This window comes from Oncorhynchus masou, chromosome 19, assembly GCF_036934945.1.
Source record: "Oncorhynchus masou masou isolate Uvic2021 chromosome 19, UVic_Omas_1.1, whole genome shotgun sequence".
NCBI classification, from domain to species: Eukaryota; Metazoa; Chordata; class Actinopteri; order Salmoniformes; family Salmonidae; genus Oncorhynchus; species Oncorhynchus masou.
Window position 1 is genome coordinate 30351231 of NC_088230.1, and position 26713 is coordinate 30377943.

Here is a 26713-nt window from a genome sequence, read left to right on the forward strand (position 1 = left end):
CCCATATGCTGCGTAGAATTTGATGGTGGTGACAAAGAGTTGCTTCTATTTTGCTTGTCATTATTCCTACCATGAAACCAGCCTGCGACCAGGTCCTGTACACTTTGTTGAGTGTGCTGCCAAATGTACAGGACTCACAACTCTCATCCTTTTGTCTTTTTGGTGATACTGTTATGGTTAGCCTAGGCTGTACATAATGCTATTTAAACAGTAGTAGGGTTGGATTTCATATGTCTGTGTATCTTATACCCGTTAGCTGTTGTCTTCATGTTAATATTGCAATTGGAAATCTGCCAAGAATCTATTGACTTGACACTTGATAAACACCATTTCCTACAATTCGTTTCAGGAGCGAGTGATCACAGCCCTTTTTCAACAGGGTAACTCAAGCATGTAATCGTAGGACTGTGCTAACTTGACCGTTAATAATGTTTTCAGTGGGTATTCATCATTATGATGAGAGAATGGAACACTCGATAAAAGGTTTCCTCAGGGCTGCTGCATATAGATCAGATATCATATCGCCTAGCAACGGCCTAAAGAGATCTTACCGTTGGCCAAACATTTTCTGTCTTGTCATCGTGAAGACTAAAAGGGACGATCTCAATGACTCTTACAGACTTCATGTTTATTATGCCATCAGTGTTTTATACTGTTTGATGGCAATGAAGGCAAATTTCCACATTGTGTGGGCAATCAAAAGTGTATATTTATGGTTTCTATTTACATTTGCTCTACAATGCTAACCCAGCTACCAGTGAGTGGTTTATTATAATTTAAAATGTTTTATTTTTATTTTGCATGCCATAGCTAAGCCATATTCTGTTCTAGTCCACTTCTTGGGGCCAGTAATCCCTTGAAAATGTAACCTTCCCACAGAACAGTACATTCTAGCTAGGCACCCCTGGGCTCGCTAGCATTAGCATTACACAGGCCCTCAGTCAGCAAGAGCCTCCCAGAACCATGGGGATTCACTCACAATCGTCCATTGATTTTGTCCAACTCTGTGGCTTTAGCTCTATTGCGATACCCTAAAAGTCTCCCCCAGGTCTCCAGAGGGGTCGCTCTACTGTTACTAATAATCACCCTTGTCCAATTGAGTTAAATAACAAATGAAGCTTGTTTGTTTATTATGTGGAAGGCCTATTGTTGTCACCCACCATGTTAGACTCCATTAAGCACGCTATCTCTTGAATAGTGTGCCAATGTAAATCAGCCAGGGTACAATGGAGTCCAAGAAAGTTCTACTTTAATGAGCATCAATGCTAAAGACTGGCCCATGTCCATTTTGAAACCAAAGTGGTGTGGTGTTTTTAGGCATTGACTTAATGGTGAAAAATTCTCTCCAAGATTGGTATAGAATTTGCTAAATGTCAAGAGGTACCTCTTTAGTGTTCAGTTGCTTTCCAATGTCGTGTTATGGTTGTGTGTTCTTTCAGCGCAACATGGGGCGTATCACTCTCTGACACTGGGCTTTTCACAAGGACATTTTGGGATAATGTGATGACACATAGTCTAATTTGAACTGGTCTTCACAAGCTGGTGAAGATCCATTTTGTACTAAAATGTAGGCCTGGGCCTCCCGGGTGGTGCAGTGGTCTAGGGCACTGCATCGCAAAGCTAGCTGTGCCACCAGAGACTCTGGGTTCGCGCCCAGGCTCTGTCACAGCCGGCCGCGACCGGGAGGTCCGTGGGACGACGCACAATTGGCCTAGCGTCGTTCGGGAGGATTTGGCCGGTAGGGATATCCTTGTCTCATCGTTGGATGCGCGCTGTGTTAAGAAGCAGTGCGGCTTGGTTGGGTTGTGTTTCGGAGGACGCATGGCTTTCGACCTTTGTCTCTCCCGAGCCCGTACGGGAGTTGTAGCGATGAGAGTAATTACTAACAATTGGAATCCACAAAATTGGGAAGAAAAAGGGGGGTAAAATAAAAAATATAGGTCTACAAGTTGTGATTTGCTGTTAGATGTTTGATAGGATGTAGGCCTAGCTATGAATCCTCTGAAATGATGTGAAGTGCAGTCACTGTGATGTGTCCACTAACTTCATTTGTGTTGCGTCTTCTCCAGTGATGGAATGGGGCGACGATGTAAGGCCCCTTTCTGAAGAGGAAGCCATGGTCATCGTCAACCACCAAGCCACAGGGGACGTGTGCACCCTCATGATGTGCCTGCAGGACAAGGGCACGGTAATGGACACCTCCATAGTTGCCATTGAAATGTAGCCCCCCTCCCCACAGGGTGCTTTTGCCCAAGCACTACACAGCTGATTCAAATAATGAAAGCTTGATGATGAGTTGGTTATTTAAGTCAGCTGTGTAGTGCTAGGGCAACATCTAAACGGGGCCCCAGGACTGAGTTTGAAAAACCCTGTCCTAGACTACGAATCACTTCAAGTGAATTCAGGGATGAAACTAACAGATCTAGAAGTGACAGTTAAACATGTCCTTAAATGTAAGAGGTAGGACTATTTCTCTATAGAGAATGTCTTGAATTGACTGGTACTGAATTGAACTCTTTCAACCCACTTAGGGGCACTTGACTTGGATGTCTGGAATGTGGTTGGATGATTGTGTGTCTGGGGACGAACTTTCCCTTTAAAAAAAATGTAAAATCCTGCACTGAAAAATGTCAGGTCTACTGAGCGCAAACTTGGACATTGAAAATTTGGTGCAACTTCCAGCGCATGTTTACTGTGAAAACTAAGGCTGTACCCACTTGTAATTTTCCGTTTTAACAGTGGCCATAGAAGGCGACTGTGGCTATTTGATCATAATGTAGGCCTACCAAAATGGCCTACCATCAAAAACAATGGAGAAAATAAATCCCTTAACATTTTAACATGGAAATAGCTGTTATATCATTCAGCCTACAGTAGCAGCCTGTGTGTGGTGTTCAATGTAGGTGTACATTCCAGGAGACTTTCAGTAGAAACATGTAGGGCTTGACATTAACCTGTTTAATCACTTGTCCTTCACACTAAGAGGTGACTGAAAATGTTGATGCAAGAAACCACTTTACAAAATAAATGCATTATTATTCCCATAATATTATTACAGAGAATTAGACAAATGATGCTACCCTCTGCCTATTGACTACTTTTGCATATTCAAGCTTGTCTCAGAATACAACACTGCCCCTTTAAGACAAAAAAGGTCTTTGCCTGAATCGCTTTTCAAAGATGCCTAGGAATGTACAAGTTTTGTGCTCTTGTAGGAAGCAATGACTCCCCTATTGCTGACTACAAATAATCTATAAGTGGGCTAATAACTCACTAATTAGCAAAACATATGAACAAAATGTGCATTCGTGGATACATGCAGCTCTCGCTTTGATCTCAAAACAAGCTCATCTACTCATGCTGTAATTCCAGTCCAGTTGAAAGTAAAGGGCGCAGATCAATGTATGGCAATGGTCTATTTGCATGTAGGCCTACTCCAGCTCTGATTGTGTTTGCTGAGTATCAGCTGAGTAGTGCGTGTCAATGCAATAGTCCTACTCCGATGTGTTCTGCCTGCAGCAAAATCTCTTGCATAGTTCATTGCATTGAAAGTGGCTAATATTGTGTTGATTCAATCACAAGTGCCACAGAAAAGGGAAATGTTGATTGTGTTAACAGGGCAAACTCTAAAACAGTGAGGTAGGCTATATGATCACACTGGTAATAGATCCTTTGTGTTACTTGAGGCACAGCTGAATGAGCATACATTTTTTAATTTTTTTTATTACTGCACTGATGGTGCCTGGCATCTGATGGTCAGTCTCAGCGGAAGGAGAGAGCAGCAGACTGAGGGTCTGCCTTTCATCCTCCCTCTGCTCTCCTTTTCCTCCTCTGACAATGACCAAAAAGGGACACCTTCTTCCAGCTGATTGGGAAACTCGTGTCGCACTGACAGTATCAACTTTGCCGTAGCAATCTTTTATGCCTTCCACGTTACTGCAGACCAGTGGTAAGCCTTATAGTGCACTTGATTTGCTCTCTGGACCTGCCGGGAAGGCAGAGTTTGGACCTTCAGACCGATTAAATGGTTCAAACTGGCAACACTGCACCTACCTGGCACGCAGGGCAGCTGAATTGGGTGCACCTACTGCCAACAGCCTGAGCTGAAAAAAAAAAAAAAAAAAAAAAAAAAAAAGGACCACAAGTCTTTATCGTTGGGTTTTTACAGAAATGTTTGGAGATTGACCGGGTTGGTCATCACTGCTCTATAAAGTTAAGTGAAGTTCAATCTCATGCTTCTCTCTGTGGGCTGATCACGGGGGAGCTTCACAGCGCACTCAGGGCTATGGTCTGGGTGTGATATCCTGCTTAATATACTGCTCAAGGTGGGCTGATGATTGTGTGTGGGTTGGAATATTCACTGAAGCAGTTCTATTCTCCAAGGGAGATGGCTATTCTGCTCCACAACATTATTGCATAATATTACTTATCAGTATCAGATGAATGATATTAATAATTAGCCATTGTAGCAGCAGGACTGACTATCCAGTATCCACAGTGACACACACTACCTGGAATGTGTTTGACAAAGATAAGATATCGTCTTTTGTGACTCATTTGTGACTATTTAACCAAAATGACATATTTAACCAAAGTCCTACTGTGTGAAAGTCAATAATTAAGGTAAAAGGACAGAAGCGATAATGACCAAAGACCTGAGCCTGGAGTTCAAATCCAGTGGTATTTCTTTGTCTTAGGAATATCAAATTTGCTAATTGAAGTTGTTTAACCCATTTACACTCATGGGAATTGACCTAACTGGATAGGGCTAAATTGAAATGTTTCTTACAAAGGAAGTATGAAAAACATATGCATAACCATGGCAGCAATTGAAAGGGGGCTTGTATTAGACCAAAGGTGTGTACCCAACAGTTAACCTGATACAAGACTGAATCCAAACATTACACTGTTGATTTAATGTACATTTTACATTTACTGTACTTTTTGCTGCATTTGTTGAAGATACAATATTAAAATACCCTGAATACATTCAGTAACATAAGACTGTTCCTGGAAAATGTGGGGTAGGTGCAACATAAGACAAAAAAATGACAAGAGTTTGAGTGAGAGGACTAACTGGTGTCTCCAAGTGGCCACACCTCTCCAAAGTGTGCATAGTTCCTAAGCAATTTCAATGCAATTTTATGGCTCAATTTAGGGATGGGCCTGTGCGATATTTAATGACATTTTTTGGGGGGTGTGATCTTCAGAATGCCTGTATTGCACAAATCCATTTTTATTTATTTTTACATTCTATTAGCATTTTATGTCTGCTTGCTCTCGTTGTGTTTTTGGTGTTGGATCCTTCTGAGACGTGTTCAATGACTGTAGACTGTGTGCATCTTAATATTTACACACACTAAGCCCCTCCCACTGCTACTCACAGCAATAAGGAAGAGATTATTTCTTCTGCTCTCTATTTGCATTTCAGTTTTGATCCAACAGAATTGTTCATATGGACACTGAAATGCATTGAGACATTATTTTACTGTAATAGAGAAGTTAACTTTTCTAACAATACCATTTTTTATGTCTCAACTCACATTGAGAGCAGAATAGACACCACTAAAATGGCAGTATCAATTCACATTGACTCTGGAAAATGTATGCTCAGTTTGTCACGGTACCGCTAGCAGCATTTTAGCCAAAAATACTATTATACTAGCTGTATTTTTATAAATGTGCAATAAGAATAAAACAATTTTATATATGGAATTGGCAACTCATTCTGAGAATTAAGGTAGGTCACTTGATTTCAACACGTGGACAGGCTAGCATGCTGTTCAAACAGTTGGAGATGGACAGAAGGATGTGTTCATAACAATTCAACTGTTCTCCTTGTTAGCTAGGAAATAGATCGCACTTGGCAAAACATAAAATACAAATATTAGCTGGCTACTCACTAGCATGTGGGCTTATGCGTAAGCGATTGTTTATGAGACCTGTTAGTTTTCTATAATGCCTTCTACAAGAAATTAGTTTGATTCAATGTGCATTATGCATCGTTCTGTTAACTTTTAACAAAAAGGGCATTTTCAACCAGGGTTTCCGTTAGCCGACATTTGGCAATAATATTGCCGCTGGCTAATTGTCCAGGAGATGAATAAATCCCATAGCAAAATAATGCTTTTTAGCACATTTTTTTATTTATTAAAATACCAGCCGCAGTAAATGTATTTGACTGGTCTTATCGATCTATAGCCCTCAAACTCAACTCTGCACCTCAAAGCCAATTTCACTGCTTTTTTCATTGTTCCCCTCTCATCAGGGACAATTAATTATCAGGTAGAACACAAAACCAGCAGGCTCAGGACCTCATAGAGTAAAAGCTGATTTATGCTTGATCCAATAATGTGGTCCGGAGGCTCCATATGGAGTGGGTGAAGCAATTGCGTGGACTCAAGGCTTGCAGAGGGATAATCGAGCTCCATACAGCGACGCCATGCACCTCCCAAATTTTGTAACAACGTGGAGTGCTCCGTAGAGCTGCGCATTGAAATGATTTGGTTAACGGTAGGTGGTATAAAGGTGTATAAACACAAACTCACTTCACTCAAGCTTTGTTTACAAACTGTACGATGGCTCAAGCGGAATGTGGCAGAACCATACTGGTAACTAACCCCTTTTCACCTGGTTTACTGTTAGCTAGCAGGCTACCAACTAGCACGGCAGAAAAGGCACACTGTTGTGACTGGATGCCATAGTGTTTGTTATACTATTATCTGAAGAATGAACACATCCGACAGCAGTGGCTACACTTTCATTTTGGATAACAGGCTGCACCAAAAAGTATGATCATGTCACGTGTGTGTGTGTGTGTGTGAAGTGAATATGTCTAGCGAAGTTGCACTATCAGTTGGGGAGAACATTTGATGGGTCTTGCCAGGAAGCATCCTGAAGACCGATGCTTTGCCATCATTGAAATGGATCTGCAAGCGCTGACCATAATGTAAGTATCAGAGTTTTAGGCTGATGCTGTGGCTGTAACTGTGGCTGTTTTTGACTTGTGAATGGTATATTTTCTGAAACACACCAATGTTTTTTTCTTCAACATCCAACATTTCAACATTTCTTCAACATACATCTTCAAGCCCTCTGAGAACTGCCAGCACACAGCTGACATGAAGGAATGTTGGCAGCAAAGGGAGCTGCGGCGTGTATGTTATTTGTAATTTACCTCTGAAAATCATATTCTGACATTCCATTGTTTGTTTTTGTCTTACGGTTGATGTAGATTGGGGCTAATAATTTCCATCACCTTTTTGTCTTTCCACTATCATCAAGCTGTTCTGATAGACATTTTAGAAAATTCAACATCTACTGACTGCACAGCTTCCCAGGCAACCACCACAGCAGGAATGCTGTGATACATAATCAGCTTTCACAAGGAAAAGTAGGGATATGCTGTGAAGAGACCCAACATATTGTAAGGGATAGTTATTCATTTCAAGTCAATTGAGCATTTCAGGCGCACACAAACATTCAAAATGCAAACATTGAAAACTTTTACAAAAGAAGGGCAGGACCAAATATTTCAAATTGAGTACTTCAAAAACACATTGTGGAATGAGTAGATCTCTGCATCACAAATTGATAGCATCATAACCTACAACAGTAAATAAAATAAAATTCACTACCCATTTAACAAACATTTCTGTTTTCAAAAACATTACAGGCTACGTAGACAGGCTCCTGGATGTCCTCTTCAATGAGGTCACCCTTGATCCAGCTCTGTATGTGGCGGAGCTGTGTGAGCTATCCATCCCAGGACCCCTGTATACCCAATGTGAGAGGCCTGACTAGGAGGCCATATCTGGATTTGTCTCGCGCTACAATCTTGAGTGTGACTGAAGCCTGCTTGATTGAAGCGGGGTATATGGGTCCCCCTCCTCTCCCGCTCTCCTCCCCATCAATCTCTGTAGTTGGTTGCATTTCCTAAACCCTAAGTAATTAATTTTACATGATATGTCACATTTTTGTTTAAAAAAAATCAAGCATTCGGATTGGAGGTGAGTGTTAAATTGTGCGAATCAATTGGGACCTGCACACTGTAGGGCGGCCGGGTGCCTATATTAGGCTTATGGCTTTAATCATTTATGTCAAATGTCTCACCATTGTTTCTCACCTTTATTTCTCATGAGTGTTCATGTTGATACATTTCTTGGCTATATTGGCCTATTGTAAATGATCAATTAAATGTCTGATAAATAAAACTCTTGTCATTAATAATGATAATGCAGTGGCACCAATAAATTGTCCAGTACACTTATTGTATACTCCTTGTCAGGCCTATACAGAGAGAACAGTCGCTAAGTGCGTTGTTGGAGCTGATGGGATCGAAAGTAAGGGAGCTTTGCTCTCGGTTCAGCTTTTGCCGTTCAAATCTTTCCTTAACCCCCTAGAGTCGATGTCAGCGCCGCCAAGGACATCTAATTAGCATAAAACAATTGCCATAAGTTCGTCAATATAGGCTAGAGATGTTTTTTGTTGTTGTTGTTGCATGGGCTGTGTCTCACTCCACTACATCCGCAAATGTCTGCGGTGAATGGTTGCAGAGCTAGAGCGGTGTTTGTCAGACAGACCATGCGACATCCCGTAAATCGGTCTTCCCACGAAAACGTCTGTAGCATCTGAACCGACAAACCCTTCCTTTAATAACCCCTCTATGAAAACATTAGACTCTCATGAACACAGGTTGTTCGAAATGTTTTCACATGTATTCTAAGTTAAAAACAGACCTTATTTACATAACTATTCAGACACTTTGCTATGAGACTCTGCATTGAGCTCAAGTGCATCCTGTTTCGATTGCTCGTCCTTCATGTTTCCACAACTTGATTGCAGTCCACCTGTGGTAAATTTTAATTGATTGGACATGATTTGAAAAGGCACAAATATGAGGTCCCTGTTTATATAAGGTCCCACACTTGACAGTGCATGTTGAGCAAAAACCAAGCCAAGAGGTCGAAGGAATTGTCCGTAGAGCTCCGAGACAGGATTGTGTCGGAACAGATCTGGGAAAGGGAACCAACAAATGTCTGCAGTATTGACAGTCACCAAGAACACTGGATTACCAAGACTCTTCCTAGAGCTGGCCGCCTGGCCAAACTGAGCAATCGGAGGAGAAAGGTCAGGGAGGTGACCAAGAACCCAATGGTCACTCTGGCAAAGCTCCAAAGTTCCTCTGTGGAGATGGGAGAACTTACCAGAAGGACAACCATTTCTGCAGCACTCCACCAATCAGGCCTTTATGGTAGAGTGGCCAGACGGAAGCAACTCCTCACTACATGGCACATGACAGCCCACTTGGAGTTTGCCTTAAGGCACCTTAAGGACTCTCAGACCATGAGAAACAAGATTCTCTGGTCTGATGAAACCAAGATTGAAATATTTGTCCTGAATGCCAAGTGTCACGTCTGGAATAAATCTGGCACCATCCCTACAGTGAAGCATGGTTGCTGATATTTTTCAGCAGCAGGGACTGGGAGACTAGTAAGGATAGAGGGAAAGATGAATGGAGCAAAGTACAGAGATCCTTGATGAAAACCTGCTCCAGTGCACTCAGGACCTCCAGACTGGATTGAAGGTTCACCTTCCAACAGAACAACAACCCTAAGCACACAGTCAAGACAATGCAGGAGTGGCTTCGGGAATAATCTCAAAGTCCTTCACTGGCCCAGCCAGAGCCCGGACTTGAACCCGATCGAACATCTCTGGAGAGACCTGAAAATAGCAGTGCAGCAACGCTCCCCATCCAACCTCACAGAGCTTGAGAGGATCTGCAGAGAAGAATTTGAGAAACCCCACAATACAGGTGTGCCATGCTTGTAGAGTCATACCCAAGAAGCCTTGAGGCTCTAATCACTGCCAAAGGTGCTTCAACAAAGTACTGAGTAAAGGGTCTGAATGCTTATGTAAATGTTATATTACTTCTTTTTTTAAATACATATAACCTGTTTTTGCTTTGTCATTATGGGGTATTGTGTGTAGATTGATGAGGGAAGAAAAAAATAGTTTTTATAATTTTTAGAATAAGGCTATAACATAACAATGTGGAAAAGTCAAGGGGTCTGAATACTTTCCGCATGCACTGTATATGGAGATAGTTTAGTCCCTAAAATAAAGGGTTCAATTCTTGATCTTTCTTATCTCTCAGATTTAGGGCCGACACAGTACCAACTTTTGATATTTTTTTTGTACGATCTGTTTATCCATGTTTGAAGCAAACGTTTCCATGGACTATTAGCTGTAAGGCCAAATTATGTGTTTCACCCAAAAAAATGTTAATACCTTAAGGGGTCCTACAATATCTAAATATTCCATGGTATGACCACAATTCCATATGTTAGCTTAGTAGGAACCCCCGCCATTAAATTGATTTCAAAATACTGACGACGGATCGGCTCAGATATTACAACATATGGCTGCTAATATTGAGGCAGCTCATTCTAACGCTTACGCTATAAAAATGCATTATCCCCGATTTGGCACATCATTAGGCTACACATCATGAAATACATTGAGACAAATTACAGACTAGCCTACAAGTATCAAAATAGAGCTCATTTGATTGAACATTAAATATATTTCAATATGATTGAAATAGGCCTATAGCTTGCTGTTTATTATAATGCAGTCATTTAGTTTTTTTATTTTAAGCATTTTTATACTTGTTTTTATCAATTACAATTACATTGGCAACTTTTGTATTTGTAGTCCACTGTTCTGACATTGCAGTCACAGCGAGACGGATTAACCATGTGATTCTATGTTATGGCAGAGATCTATGTATTAATTGATGAGGGAGGGCAAAAAAGCATCTAACGACGCAATTCGCAGTTCTACGAGTGGTCTGAAGCAGACGTTAGATTACGAGTGTTTTCAAAAGCAACGTTAAAGGTGTAATGTGCAGAAATCACTCAGCCATTTCCTGGTTGCTAAAATCCTACTAGTTTGCATTGTGTAGATATTCATTGTATCATCAATAACACAAAATCTAGTATTTTAAGCTGTTTTGAAGCTGGTGTACAAAACTAAGGGAAAAAGATGCAAAAACAGAGCTTAAGCACATGAAGCATAGAAATATCGCACATAGAACAGATCTACCGCTTCTTGCTTTTGACGCGTAACAGATCTATAACTCACATTTCTATGTAATTTTGGTCAGGTCTCCCAAAAAGTTACATATTGCAACTTTAATAACGATGGTTTTGGGAAACAGCTCCGAGATTTAACAATGCTCCTACCAAGGTTCTAACGAGGAACTTACACTTAAAACTACTTGAAACTAGGGGGCACTATTTTTATTTTTGGAAATATAACGTTCCCAAAGTAAACTGCCTATTTCTCAGGACCAGATGCTAGAATATGCATATAACTGTCAGATTAGGATAGAAAACACTCAAGTTTCCAAAACTGTCAAAATATTGTCTGTGAGTATAACAGAACTGATATTGCAAGCGAAACCCTGAGGAAAATCCAATCAGGAAGTGCCTCTTGTTCTTAAACCGTTGTGTTCCTATGCACCCCTATTGGCTATTGAAAGGGATATCGACGAGATTCCTTTTTCTACATATTCCCTAGGGTGTCTACAGCATTTTGATGTAGTTTCGCGCCTTTATGGTGGAGAATAAGCGTAAACGACTACATTGCGTAAGTGGCCAGCTGAGGGCTCTCGGAGTGATTCTTGCATAAAAGACAGAGGTAGTCATTTTTCCTCTCGCTCCTACTGAAAAGCCAATTGTCCCGGTTGATATATTATCGAATAGATATTTGAAAAACACCTTGAGGATTGATTATAAAAAAATGTTTGCCATGTTTCTGTCGATTATTATGGATATAATTTGGATTTTTTTTCACCGTTGTTGTGACCTCTATTTCCGGTGGATTTCTCAACATAACGTGACCAACAAACGGAGGTATTTTGGGTATAAAAATAAACTTTATGGAACAAAAGGAACATTTGCTATCTAACTGGGAGTCTCGTGAGTGAAAACATCCGAAGATCATCAAAGGTAAACGATTAATTTGATTGCTTTTCTGATTTTCGTGACCAAGCTTCCTGCTGCTAGCTGGACATAATGCTATGCTAGCCTATCGATAAACTTACACAAACGCTTGTCTTGCTTTGGCTGTAAAGCATAATTTCTAAATCTGAGATGACAGGGTGATTAACAAAAGGCTAAGCCATGTTTCACTATATTTCACTTGTGATTTCATGAATATGAATATTTTCTAGTAATATTTTTTGACCGTTGTGCTATGCTAATTAGTGTAGTTGATGACAATTCTCCCGGATCCGGGATGGGTAGTTCCAATTAAGATGCTTTTGGGAAACCGGACCCAGGTCATCAACGACATGTTGCCCATTGCTTACCTTGTCACCTGGAAACGACCACAAAGGTGTTTCAAAGAGCTGTTAGTCAAGGCGAGTTCATGAATATACACTCACCGCCTGTTCTTTTATGCTTCCTGGTACTTAGAGATTCTGAGCATTTTAATTACATAAAAATATTACGAATGATGGTTTGGTCATTCAAAGGTAATTTTGACTTGGGAAATAGGATGACTGTGTGGGACCTTTTTTAAGATGAATTGTCAACATCTAAATGTGATTTCTGTCATTCTGAGCACCATGGGTGGACGCCCTAATAAGGTTACGCAGCCAATGTATATGGGTCCGCTAAATTTCTCAACAAAATGTAGTCAAATATCTGGCACCACATTTTCCTAACGCACACACACAGGGTCATCCGCACATTCACTCACACACACACACATCTACATGTTGACTGCAACAGCTCTACTCGAAGCGCTGCTGGCTGATACTGTACTCTGGCTAGCCAGCAAGTATCTGATTCTCAGCCTCCCTCCAGTTTAACCTGAAATGATTGGCACGTCTTGTGATGAGATGCGAGAATCCAGTCCCTCAGCCAGTGGCTCTGTCCCAAACTCACTGACAGCGTCCCAAATAGCACCTTGTTCCCTATATAGTGCACTACTTCTGACCAGAGCCCTATGGGATTCCCTATGGGCCCAGGTCAAAAGTAGTGCGCTATAAAGGGAACCTTTATCTCAGACTGGCCAATAAAAATACAATATTAAGATGGGCAAAGGAACACAGACACAGGAACTCTGCCGAGAAGGCCAGCATCCTGAAGTCGCCTCTTCATTGGATGACGTTGAGACTGATGTTTTGCGGGTACTATTTAATGAAGCTGCCAGTTGAGGACTTGTTAGGCGTCTGTTTCTCAAACTAGACACTCGTATGTACTTGTCTTCTTGCTCAGTTGTGCACTGGGGCCTCCCACTCTTTCTATTCTGGGGCCTCACACTCATTTCTCAGAACAAGAATAGACTGACGAGTTTCAGAAGAAAGGTCTTTGTTTCTGGCCTTTTTGAGCCTGTAAACGAACCCACAAATGCTGATGCTCCAGATACTCAACTAGTCTAAAGAAGGCTGGTTTTATTGCTTTTTTTTAATCAGCACCACAGTTTTCAGCTATGCTAACATTTATTGCAAAAGGGTTTTTTAATGATACATTAGCCTTTTAAAAGGATAAACTTGGATTAGCTAACAGAAGGTGCCATTGGAACGTGATGGTTGCTGATAATGGGCCTCTGTATGCCTATGTAGATATTCCATAAAAAAATATGTTTCCAGCTACAATTGTCGTTTACAACATTAACAATGTCTACACTGTATTTCCAATCAAGTTGTTATTTGAATGGACCATTTAAAAAAAAAAGAAGAAAAAAAAAGAGTGTACGTTTCCATTGATCATCCTTGAGATATTCCTACAACTTGATTGGAGTCCACCTGTGGTAAATTCAATTGATTGGACATGATTTGGAAAGGCGCACACCTGTCTATATAAGGTCCCATAGTTGACAGTGCATATGAGGTCGAAGGAATTCTCTGTAGAGCGCCGAGATTGTGTTGAGGCACAAGAACACAGTGGGCTCCATCATTCTTAAATGGAAGAAGTTGGAATCACCAAGACTCTAGGAAGGGCTGGTCACCCAGCTAAACTGCGCAATCAGTGAAGGGCCTGGGTCAAGGAGGTGACCAAGAAACCGATGGTCACTTTGACAGAGCTTCTGTCGAGATAGGAGAACCTTTCAGAAGGACAACCATCTTTGCAGCACTCTACCAATCAGTCCTTTATGGTAGACTGGCCAGACGGAAGCCACTCCTCAGTAAAAGCACTTGATATCCCGCTTGGAGTTTACCAAAAGGCACCTAAAGGAATCTGACTATGAGAAGCAAGGTTCTCTGATCTGATTGAACTCTTTGGCCTGAATGCCAAGCGTCTCACCTAGAGATAACCAGGCACCGCTCATCACCTGGCCAATACCATTCCTATGGTGACGCGTGGTGGCAGCAGCATGCTATGGGGATGTTTTTCAGCGGAAGGGACTGGGAGACTAGTTGGCATCGAGGGATAGATGAGTGGAGCAAAATACAGAGAGCTCCTTGATGAAAACCTGCTCCAGAGCGCAATAGGTCAACAACCCTAAGCACACAGCCAAGACAACGCAGGAGTGGCTTCGGGAATAATCTCAAAGTCCTTCAGTGGCCCAGCCAGAGCCCGGACTTGAACCCGATCAAGCATCTCTGGAGAAACTTGAAATTAGCAGTGCAGCAACGCTCCCCATCCAACCTGACAGCGCTTGAGGGGATCTGCAGAGAAGAATGCAAGAAACTCCACCAAATACACGTGCCAAGCTTGTAGTGTCATACCCAAGAAGACTCGAGGCTGTAATCGCTGACAAAGGAGCTTCAACAAAGTACTGAGTAAAGGGTCTGAATGCTTATGTAAATGTGATTTTTGTGTTTAATACATTTATAAACATTTCTATAAACTTGTTTTTGCTTTGTCATTATGGGGTACTGTGTGTAGATTTGAGGTGGTGGGGGGGGGGGGGTGAGTATTGAAATCCATTTTAGAATAAGGCTGTAATGTAACAATGTGGAAAAGGTGAAGGGGTCTGAATACTTCCAAATGCATTGTACATATCTTCCTCAATTATCTCATACCCCTGCACATCGACTCAGTACTGGTACCCCATGTATATAGCCAAGTTATCGTTACTCATTGTGAATGTATTATTACATGTTTTACTCTTCTATTATTTCGCTATTTTCTTTCTCTGCATTGTTGGGAAAGACCCGTAAGTTAGCTTTTCACTGTTAGTCTACACTTGTTGTTTACCAAGCATGCAATGACTAACATTTTATTTTACAAAGTTGTTTCACCCCAGGTTGAACCTCCATCCTGGTGATCCAGTTGGTTTGTTCTTTTTGCCAACAACTCTGTGTTCATTCATTGCCAAGCCCAACATGACACTAATGCCCATACTTACTGTGCAGTATAGGACCTAGGCTAATAAACTAGCCCACATCTAATAAACTACATTTCTATCAGTACAACTTAAAGATGAATGCTATAGAGCTGCCTGAAAATGCCTGTGGTTTCTGCAGGCCAAGCCAGGCCAGGCAGACGTCATACTGTGTAACGTCACAGGGCTGCCTTACTGATACACCCCCTCTGTGGTGGGTAGAGCCAGGGGGGACTGAGGAGGGGGCTGGTGCTCCTGTCCTGTCCTCTCTCCAGGATAGTACAGTTGAGGACGACTGCCAACCTTACACGCAGCCCACTGCCATCATATGGATGAGCACTTGGTTTGGGGAATGAAGAGGGGGTGAATTGTGGCAGTTTTGAGGGTTAGGGTTTTTCTGGAGGAGGTGGAGCGCGGGGCCTGTTTTAAGTTGTGGTGCACCAACATGATGACATGATCCACCTCATCACGTGCTTCCTCAGCCCAGTTATCCTCTTAGTGCTGAAAGAAGTTAGTGACCAAAATGGCAGAATGGGCCAAAGCTGATCAGCAGGGTTACGTAGACTGTCTTCATATCTATGACTATATAGATTTTGTTTTTGTGTATGTGCGCACAGACGCATCTCTGGCTACGTAGACTGTTTGTGTGTGTTTGTTTGTGTGTGTGTGTCCAGACCTATGGCTATAGAGTGTGTGACCACAGTCTGTTCCATTCTGTCCTTTAGGTGGTGAGGAAGATGATGTGGTTGATGGACCATGTGTTCAAGTACACTAACTTCGGCCTGGTGTCTCTAATCCATGGGGACTTCTTCATCAGACAGGTGAGACAGACAGACTCTCAGAGACCTCTATCCATCTGGCTGGCTTTTACTCAGCCGATAACTACCTAACTGCTCTTGTGATCAGATATCGTTTTATGTGGTCTGGCTGATCTAGCGGAAGGTTAATGCCGCAGCATCCGGCACACACATCTACAGTGTCGGCATAGGTTTGAATCTGGCCTTCTGCGCTCTGGCAACCTCTATCCATCTTTCCACACTGTCATCGTCTCGATCTATTAAATATGTGTTTTATATTTTCACCAATGTTTGTATTTGTCCTTTTACCTACCACACACACTTTATTACCTACCACACACACTTTATTACCTACTACACACACTTTACCTACCACACACACTTTACCTACCACACACACTTTATTACCTACCACACACACTTTATTACCTACCACACACACTTTATTACCTACCACACACACACACTTTATTACCTACCACACACACACACTTTATTACCTACCACACACACACACTTTATTACCTACCACACACATAAGTTTACCTACTTTATTACCTACCACACACTTTATTACCTACCACACACATACACTTTATTACCTACCACACACATAAGTTTACCTACTTTATTACCTACCACACACTTTATTACCTACCATACACTTTATTACCTACCACACACTTTATTACCTACCACACACACACACTTTATTACCTACCACACACATACACACTTTACCTACTTTATTACCTTCCACACACACACTCATTACCCATGCACTCTAACTGAGCAGTATATCAGCGCAGCAGGAAGGAAACTGCTTCAGCCTCCTCTTCTAACAGGGAACAGCCAGGCAGGAAACGGCTACAGCCTACACCTCCTAACAGGGAACAGCCAGACAGGCTCAGTGGACAGTAGAGCAGTGTTATGGTACTGTACAGTAGTCGTGACCCAGCCTGCAGTGTGGGAGCAGCTGGAAGACAAAAGAACAGAGAGCAGTGTTCTGCCTGGGGGACGAACCGACAGACGGAGAGAGAAGACAGAGAGGCAAGCAGACAGATGGACGGGGACAGACGGACAGTGGCGATTGGGGGGGGGGGGGTGGATAGTTACATATCACAATATTATTTTGGATGATGTATCGATACTTTGACTCCCAAGTATTGAGTTCTAAAAATAATCATAAAGTAAATGCGCCAAAACTCTGATATTTTCAACCTTTAGCTTCTCTATATTCTTTTTAAATGAAGCCAGCATGTTTTCAGCACTTATTTCCATGACTGACCAAAACTAATTATATCATGTTATCTCTTGTCTCTCTGCAGCAGACATATATAGTGAGCAATATGTTTGGAACATTAAACCACAGTATTGAATCTCAATACATGTAGAAATGTGAGAATCGCTATATACGGCACCTAAGTATTGTGATCGTATCATGAGGTCCCTGGCACTTCCCAATCTTAACAGACTGGGAGAACAGACTGACCGACGGGGAGATGTGGACACAGACTGAGACAGACGGACAGGAGGACTGGTGCTGTAGAGAGGGAGAGAGCGCTGATTCAGTTACAGTGCCAGTTGCATGCTGGCCCAGCAGCTCCAATCTCCTCTGGCCTTCCTGTCACGTGGCTCGCATTCTTCCCTCCAAATACCTCACACACTGAACATCTGCATTGTTGGCACCACACTCTTTACTTAAGCTGGACTGACCGGACTGGCATGCATCGCACGCACACAAGCATTAAAATTACAAATTGCACAACATACATAACACAACAGTAGACAGTGTGATGCAGAGCCATATATTTACATCTTATGAAAATATATGGATCTGGAATGATGTATTACTACATACTATGCTCTTTACTTGGACTGCGCCACATGGCACTCACACTAGCATGAATGCTGACAGACACAAATCACCTAACACACATAACATGGCAGCCAAGTTTCTAGAATGTTACTGCATATTGTACCAAGTATCGGGAGCTCTACTTGGACTCACTTACATTCTCTCATACAAATATGAAGGCAAATGCCGACACATGCAAACTAGAAAAGGTAATTGTCCTGAAGGAAAAATTGTGTGCTTGCTTCAACTGTCCAAAAGTATTTTTAAGGTTGTGTATGAAGTTTTGGGCTTTAGATTATTACGGGTTGAGAAATTGAGTCGAACATGTAGGCACATGCCGACACTACAAATGCCATAACGTACATAACTTGACCAACATGTATAACTCTATTGTATAACATACCACTTGTACTAATCACACAAATACAGAAACCCAATACTGGCACATGAATCCAGCCTCATTGTGTTGATGCCTGTTAAACTGCCTCTGAACCTGGCCTAACTGGCAATCAATCCAAAAACCCTGCTAGTGTTATCTCTACTGCTAATGCTCCTACTGCTAATGGAACCACAGCTCATATGAACCTTGCTGTCCATTTATTTCAATGTAGCTTGGCTGAGTGTTACACTGATAGTGTAGTGTACCCTCTAAATTGGGTTGTGACTAGTTCGTTAGGCACCAAACAGAATAAAAGATTTGAAACACCCAGGGACTACCTGGACTTGTCCAATAAGATTTTAGTTTTCTGCTGTAATACGTCTTGAAATGTTTTCCCTCTGTGTACAGTCATGGCCAAAAGTTTTGAATGACATAAATATAAATTTTCACCAAGTTTGCTGCCTCAGTTTGTATGATGGCAATTTGCATATACTCCAGTATGTTATGAGTGATCAGATGAATTGCAATTAATTTCAATGTTCCTCTTTGCCATGCAAATTAACTGAATCCCCAAAATCCATTTCCACTGCATTTCAGTCCTGCCACGAAAGGACCAGCTGACATGTCAGTGATTCTCTCGTTAACACAGGTGTGAGTGTTGAGGACAAGGACAGCAGGTCTTGGACAGGTAGCACGTCCGGTGAACAGGTCAGGGTTCCATAGCCGCAAGCAGAACAGTTGAAACTGGAGCAGCAGCACGGCCAGGTGGACTGGGGACAGCAAGGAGTCATCATGCCAGGTAGTCCCGAGGCATGGTCCTAGGGCTCAGGTCCTCCTCCTCCGAGAGAGAGAGATAGAGCGTACTTAAATTCACACAGGACACCGGATAAGACAGGAGAAATGCTCCAGATATAACAGACTGACCCTAGCCCCCAGACACAAACTACTGCAGCATAAATACTGGAGGCTGAGACAGGAGGGGTCAGGAGACACTGTGGCTCCATCTGACGATACTCTCGGACAGGGCCAAACAGGCAGGATATAACCCCACCCACTTTGCCAAAGCACAGCCCCACACCACTAGAGGGTTAGCTTCAACCACCAACTTACCATCCTGAGACGAGGCCGAGTATAGCCCACAAAGATCTCTGCCACGGCACAACCCAAGGGGGGCGCCAACCCAGACAGGAAGATCACGTCAGTGACTCAACCCACTCAAGTGACACACCCCTCCTAAGGACGGCATGGAAGAGCACCAGTAAGCCAGTAACTCAGCCCCTGTAATAGGGTTAGAGGCAGAGAATACCAGTGGAGAGAGGGGAACTGGCCAGGCAGAGACCATTCATGTGTAGGGTTGCTTCTCAGCCAAGTGAGTTAGCTCACTCACAATTTTGCATAAGAACACAGCCATGAATAATGAATGGTACCAACACATCCTCTGAGAGAAACTTCTCCCAACCATCCAGGAACAGTTTGGTGACAAACAATGCCTTTTCCAGCATGATGGAGCACCTTGCCATAAGGCAAAAGTGATAACTAAGTGGCTGGGGGAACAAAACATCGATATTTTGGGTCCATGGCCAGGAAACTCCTCAGACCTTAATCCCATTGAGAACTTGTGGTCAATCCTCAAGAAGCGGATGGACAAACAAATTCTGACAAACTCCAAGCATTGATTAAGCAAGAATGGGCTGCCATCAGTCAGGACGTGGCCCAGAGGTTAATTGACAGCATGCCAGGGTGGATTGCAGAGGTCTTGAAAATAAAGGGTCAACACTGCAAATATTGACTCTGCATCAACTTATTGTAATTGTCAATACAAGCCTTTGACACTTATGAAATGCTTGTAATTATACTTTAGTATTCCATAGTAACATCTGACAAAAATATCTAGACATTGAAGCAGCAAACTTTGTGGAAATTAATATTTGTGTCATTCTCAAAACCTTTGGCCACGACTCTACACTACCCCAGTAATAAAGAATAAAACAAATTAAAGGGGAAGCTTTTTGCAAAATCATTTAGTGTGCGGACCCTTTACATTTTCTGCATATTTAAACTTTGTCCCTCGTGCAGACAGCCCTGATAGCGCCCTCATGACACCCCTGTTCTGTGTTTCTGTTTACCCTGCAGGGTAAAGCGTACCGGGACAAGCAGCTTATCTACCTAAAGGACCACCTGGACCGGTACTACCGCAGCCGCGACAGGAAGTGGATCGTGCTCTTCCCGGAGGGCGGCTTCCTGCGCAAGCGACGGGAAACCAGCCAGGCGTTTGCCAAGAAGAACTCACTACCACCCCTGACGCATGTGACGCTGCCACGGCTAGGCGCCACCCAGGTGATCCTGAAGACCCTAGGACCACAGCAGGAGAACGGCAGCCTGGGGAAGGAGGCTAGCACGATGCACCCCAGCCAGTCAGGTGGGTAACCAACACACACACACAAAGGGCAGGGAGGGGGAGCTAATGGATCGCACACACCATGTACATACATAAACTCTCTTTTACTATTGTCACTTCCCTCACACACATTGACACACACACATTGAGACACACGTTAACACAGTCAAGAAAGAAGCTCCCTACACACACACACACACACACACACACACACACGCTCTTCCGTTTCACCTTACCCTGCATCCAAATTCCTAGTCACCTAAGGTCTGAGAGGACTCTGACACCCCCCCTCTAATCCTGTCAGACTATTGAGGACGGGTACAGACAGAACCATCTGTTCACCTATTATAGTCATCTAGGATCAGGTCAGCCACCAGGGCTCACCAAGCAAAGGTCTCCTGTGTTTGAAGCAGGGTTTGTGTCAATTGAAATTATTAAGCGATTATAATTTTAATATAAACAGCTTCTCATTTTCAGTTTATTGAGAAGTCATTGAACATTGGTGCCTTTTTTTTCAATGATTGAATTGGAAGTTCAGTTGACCTCCTGAATGAACTGACTTCCATTCGAATCGACCCTACCCTGGTTTAAAGGGTATTTTACCTGATTCCAGATAGTCACCGATTCCTGGAAAATATGTTGTCAGGACGCATCTCCATCCGTTGAGACACACGTTAACACAGTTAAGAAAGAAGCTCCCTACCTACACACACACGCTCTTCTTCTTGCTCTTTGACTCTCCCAGGCAGTTATCAACCATGCCTGTGGTTCCCAGAGTATAACACGCTCTAGTTCTATACTTTCCAAATGGGGGGGAGAGAAGGAGATTGTGGGTATTGAAGTAGTAATCAGACATGTGATTTTGGCATGAGACTCAACAATTTATCTTAAGCTTTTGATTCCATCCAAAAAAGTGGATTAATGAAAACATGTTTTGAGTAGGCCTAGTTTTCAAGTAAAATACCTCCCTGGGGCAAATCTTGTCACACTGTCAGTAAACTACACATCCAACTATCAAAACAAATTTATTTCACTGATAGCCTCTTTGATAAATATTGACAGTTATTCTTTCAAACTACCATACTGTTCCTGTAAATATTGTCACTCTTCCTCTATACATAGAAGGTGTGGTGCAGATCTTGATCAAATGGTAGTTTTGTATTGAGCTTGCTGCCTGTTGACGGAATACTCCCATCAAATCATCACTTCTCTGTTGTAGTGCCCTCTGAGAATACTGTTTTAAATGGGAGGGCGTGGGCTGGATGGATGGGGGTGGCGAAACACAGACAGTGTCACACATGAAGGAGCCAGAAATTGCAACTGAGGTTCCCTGGACCCCCAGCGACAGTTAGCGGTAGATTAATTTCTCTTTCTGGGGACCAGGCCTAAATACACTGATTGTGTGGGAGGATGTCTCCGCAATTAAGAAAATGCTCTGAAAATGACATGTTTATTTTACCCCCCCTCACCCAGGCTGCATATACCCATACACACAGGCGTGAGCACAAACACACATACACAGACAGGCGCACACAAACACGAGGCTTGGGCTGTATCCAGATTGTCATACCTTCATACCGACCTTGTGCCATACTGGGATATTCGGTAATACCGGCAGTGAACACAAGGGGTTGTTTTTAAACGCCACTGATACTCTGTAATCTGAAGGTTAGCAATGCTAACAAGTACATGTAAAATCCCATAGAGAACGCTAACTAAATGGAAGAAGCTAACCACTTAGCTAGATGGCTAACTAGCTACTAAATTAGCAAATCAAATGCACAACTACAAAGCATTTAGCACATTTTAGACAGTTAACTTAATAGTTAGATGATATCTAGCTGGAAAACATTTAGTTGTGAATTCCATACTGTAATTAGATCACCTGGTGTATTCTGCACAATAGTGAGTGACTCACAAGGCTCCGGTTTCTCGTCTTTGTGTGCTTGTAAACAAACACCACGTGTTCTCTCTTCAAGATTGTGATCATGAAAAAGGAAACATGACATATTTTATATCACTATCATGCACACACACCCTCACACATAAGGATGGCTCTGTTGCGGAGACTGATACATGTTTGATAATGTCTTGATGATGTATTGTTTGTCCTTTGTTCTAATACTTTTATGTTACCCCTTCCTTGTGTTTTTTGTAATAAATAATCATAAAAAAGCAACAAAAACACCACATGAGTGGGGACTGCCATAACCTTCATGATAGGTGAAATGACGATAGCAATGTTCTTTATTGCACAAGTTGACTGCAGGTATTTAAGTACAGTAGCTACAAATATTAAAATAGTGTTAATGGTATTGATAAACCATCCCGTGGCTTTTTTCCAAATACCCCGGTATACCACCCAAGCCTAACAAACGCCACCACTGAAGCACACACACACACACACACACACACACACACACACACACACACACACAAGAATCCCCCGTCACACAAACAGGCATACGCACGCACATTGGAATTCCCTGGCTTAAGATCAAAACCCAAAATGCATTTCTAGTAATTGTAAAGTAGTTTTGGGGCCAGCAGTATTGAGTGCACGTGGCTAAGGGGTCTGGCCACCATGGGGGTTGCTAATGCAGCTAACACCGGTGGCCTGCAATAAGAGACTCAGCACTTACAGTTGAGCTATCAAATACATCCAGGTCTATTGCATGGAAGTACATGCTTCTTAGGTAAAACAAAAATTCCAATAAAGAATCATCTCATTTAATAGTTGGAAAAAGTGATTGATTTTTATTTATTTACCTTGGCAAGTCAGTTAAGAACAAATTCTTATTTTCAATGATGGCCTAGGAACAACCTGTTCAGGGGCAGAACGACAGATTTGTACCTTGTCAGCTCGGGGGTTTGAACTTGCGACCTTCCGGTTACTAGTCCAACGCTCTAACCACTAGGCTACCCTGTCCTCCAATGATGATGATGGAGGATACTAAGGGCTTGATGATTAAAGCCTGATTTATACAGTATATGCAACCAAGAACTACAATTAGCTACACAACGATGCCATTCTGCATTGTGCAGCCCCGCAACAACAGAGTAGATTGTGCTGATTTGTTAGTGCACCATAGTTTTAAACCTCTGCATAGTGCTGAAACAACGTCGTTTCTGAATTCCGTCATCTTTATGTACCTTTGCCATTATAAACTTGACGCAAATATGCAGGATCGCCATTTTGTGTTGTGTCCGTACAATGTAAATTAGGGGGTGGGGGAATGAGGTTAAAGAACAGTAATACAAATAATAATGTATACATATTTACAAAGGTATCAATGATAAATGTCCATTGGGGGTGGGGGCAGGATAAATGTCCATGGGGGACGGTCCCAGTCGGAGGTCTGTGCATGGCCCTGGTGCTGAATATGAACTTCTACATAAACTTACTCATAAAAACAGCAGCTCTTTGTTGTATTCATTTAGACTCTCTCTCATCATAGTTTTAACACTGAGGGTACAAAACATTAGGAACACCTGCTCTTTCCATGACCGACTGATCAGGAGAGAGCTGTAATTCCTTATTGATGTCACTTGTTAAATCCACTTCAATTGGTGTAGATGAAAGGGAGGAGAGAGGTAAAATAATGATTGTAAACCTTGAGACAACTGAGTGTGAATGGGCAAGACAAAGATGGTAGTAGGTGCCAAGCGCACCGGTTTTAGTTTGGCAAGAACTGCAACTCTCTGGGTTTTTTTATGCTTAACATTTTCCTGTGCGTCTCAAGAATGGTCCACCACCCAAAGGACATCAACATGGGCCAGCATCCCTGCGCAACGCGTTCGACCTCTTGCAGAGGCCATGACCTGTTCAGAGTGCAAAACGGTAGTGCAACTCAATATTAGGAAAGTGTTCCTGATGTTTTGTACACTGTCAGTGGAGGCTCCTCAGAGGAGGAAGTGGAGGACCATTCTCCTTAGTGAATTTCATAAAAATCTAAATGGTGAAACATTAAAAGTTATCCTTTTTAGATAAAACTATACTAAATACAGTGCTTTCGGTAAGTATGCGGATCCCTTGACTTTTTCCACATTTTGTTCGGTCTTATTCATTTTGTCTAATTTTAAAATTGATTACATTTTTTTCTTCATCAATCTACACACAATGACAAAGCAAAAACAGGTTTTTAGACATTTTTCCTCATTTATAAACAATTATATTCCGACCCTTTACTCAGTACTTTATTGAAGCATCTTTGGCAGCGATTTACAGCCTCAAGTCTTGAGTACGACGCTACAAGCTTGGCACACCTGTTTTGGGGGAGTTTCTTCCATTCTTCTCTGCAGATCCTCTCAAGCTCTGTCAGGTTGGATGGGGAGCTTCTCTGCACAGCTATTTTCAGGTCTCTCCAGAGATGTTTGATCGGGTTCAAGTTCGGGGTTTGGCTGGGCCACTCAACGGCATTCAGAGACTTGTCCCGAAGCCACTCCTGCATTGTGTTAGCTGTGTGCTTCGGGTCATTGTCCTGTTGGAAGGTGAATCTCAGGGCCCCGATCTGAGGCCCTGAGCACTCTGGAGCAGGTTATCAAGGATCTCTCTATACTTTGCTCTGTTCATCTTTGCCTCGATCCTGACTAGCTTCCTAGTCCCTACCGCTGATAAACATCCCCACAGCATGTTGTTGCCACCACCGTGCTTCACCATAGGGATGGTGCCAGGTTTCTTCCAGACGTGACACTTGGCATTCAGGCCAAATAGTTTAATCTTGGTTTCATCAGACCAGAGAGTCTTGTTTCTCATGGTTTGAGAGTCTTTAGGTGCCTTTTGGCAAAATCCAAGTGGGCTGTCCTTGGCCTTTTACTGAGGAGTGGCTTCCGTCTGGCCAGTCTACCATAAAAGCCTAATTAGTGGAGTGCTGCAGAGATGCTTCTCCTTCTGGATGGTTCACCCATCTCCACAGAGGAACTCGAGAGCTCTGTCAGAGCTCTGTTCTTTGTCACCTCCCTTCTCCACCGATTTCTCAGTTTGTCCGTGCAGCCAGCTCTAGGAAGAGTATTGGTGGTTCCAAACTTCTTCCATTTAAGAATGATGGAGGCCACTGTGTTCTTGGGGACCTTCAAATCAAATTTTATTGGTCACATACACATGGTTAGCAGATGTTATTGCGGGTGTAGCAAAATGCTTATGCTTCTAGATCCGACGGTCAAGCAGTATCTACCAGGTAATATCTAACAATTCCACAACAAAACCTAATACACACAATCTAGTAAAGGAATGGGATAAGTATAACATATATGGATGAGCAGTGACAGAGCAGCTAAGATGCAATAGATAGTAAAAAATAGATAGTGAAGAATACAGTATATACATATGGGGTGAGATATGTAAACATTATTAAAGTGAATAGTGTTACATTTATTAAAGTGGCCATTGATATCAAATCTGTATGTAGGCAGAAGGCCTCTCTGCTAGTGGTGGCTGTTTTAACAGTCTGATGTCCTTGAGATAGAAGCTATTTTTCAGTCTCTCGTCCCCAGCTTTGATGCACCTGTACTGACCTCACCTTCTGGATGGAAGCGGGATGACCAGGCAGTGGCTTGGGTGGTTATTGTCCTTGATTATCTGTTTTGCCTTCCTGTGACATCGGGTGCTGCAGGTGTCCTGGAGGGCAGATAGTTTGCCCCCGGTGATGTGTTGTGCAGACTACACCACCCTCTGGAGAGCCCTGCGGTTGTGGGCGGTGTAGTTGCTATACCAGGTGGTGATACAGCCTGACAGGATGCTCTCATTTGTGTACCTGTAAAAGTTAGGGTTTTTGGTGACAAGCCACATTTTGTTCAGCCTCCTGAGGTTGAAGAGGCGCTGTTGTCTTCACCACACTGTGTCCATGGACAATTTCATTTTGTCGGTGATATGTACGCTGAGGAACTTAAAACTTTCCACCTTCTCCACTGCTGTCCCGTCGATGTGGATAGGGGGGTGC

General features: G+C 42.6%; 1 protein-coding gene across 1 annotated transcript in view; it reads left to right on the forward strand.

The window, feature by feature from the left end:
- lpgat1 (lysophosphatidylglycerol acyltransferase 1) overlaps positions 1–26713 on the forward strand; it is an 80289-nt gene that overhangs the window by 27965 nt on the left and 25611 nt on the right. The window contains exons 3-5 of the mRNA XM_064925607.1: positions 2070–2188; positions 16068–16163; positions 20510–20795. Coding sequence (XP_064781679.1) covers positions 2070–2188; positions 16068–16163; positions 20510–20795 — 501 coding nt within the window. The remainder of the gene's footprint in view (positions 1–2069; positions 2189–16067; positions 16164–20509; positions 20796–26713) is intronic.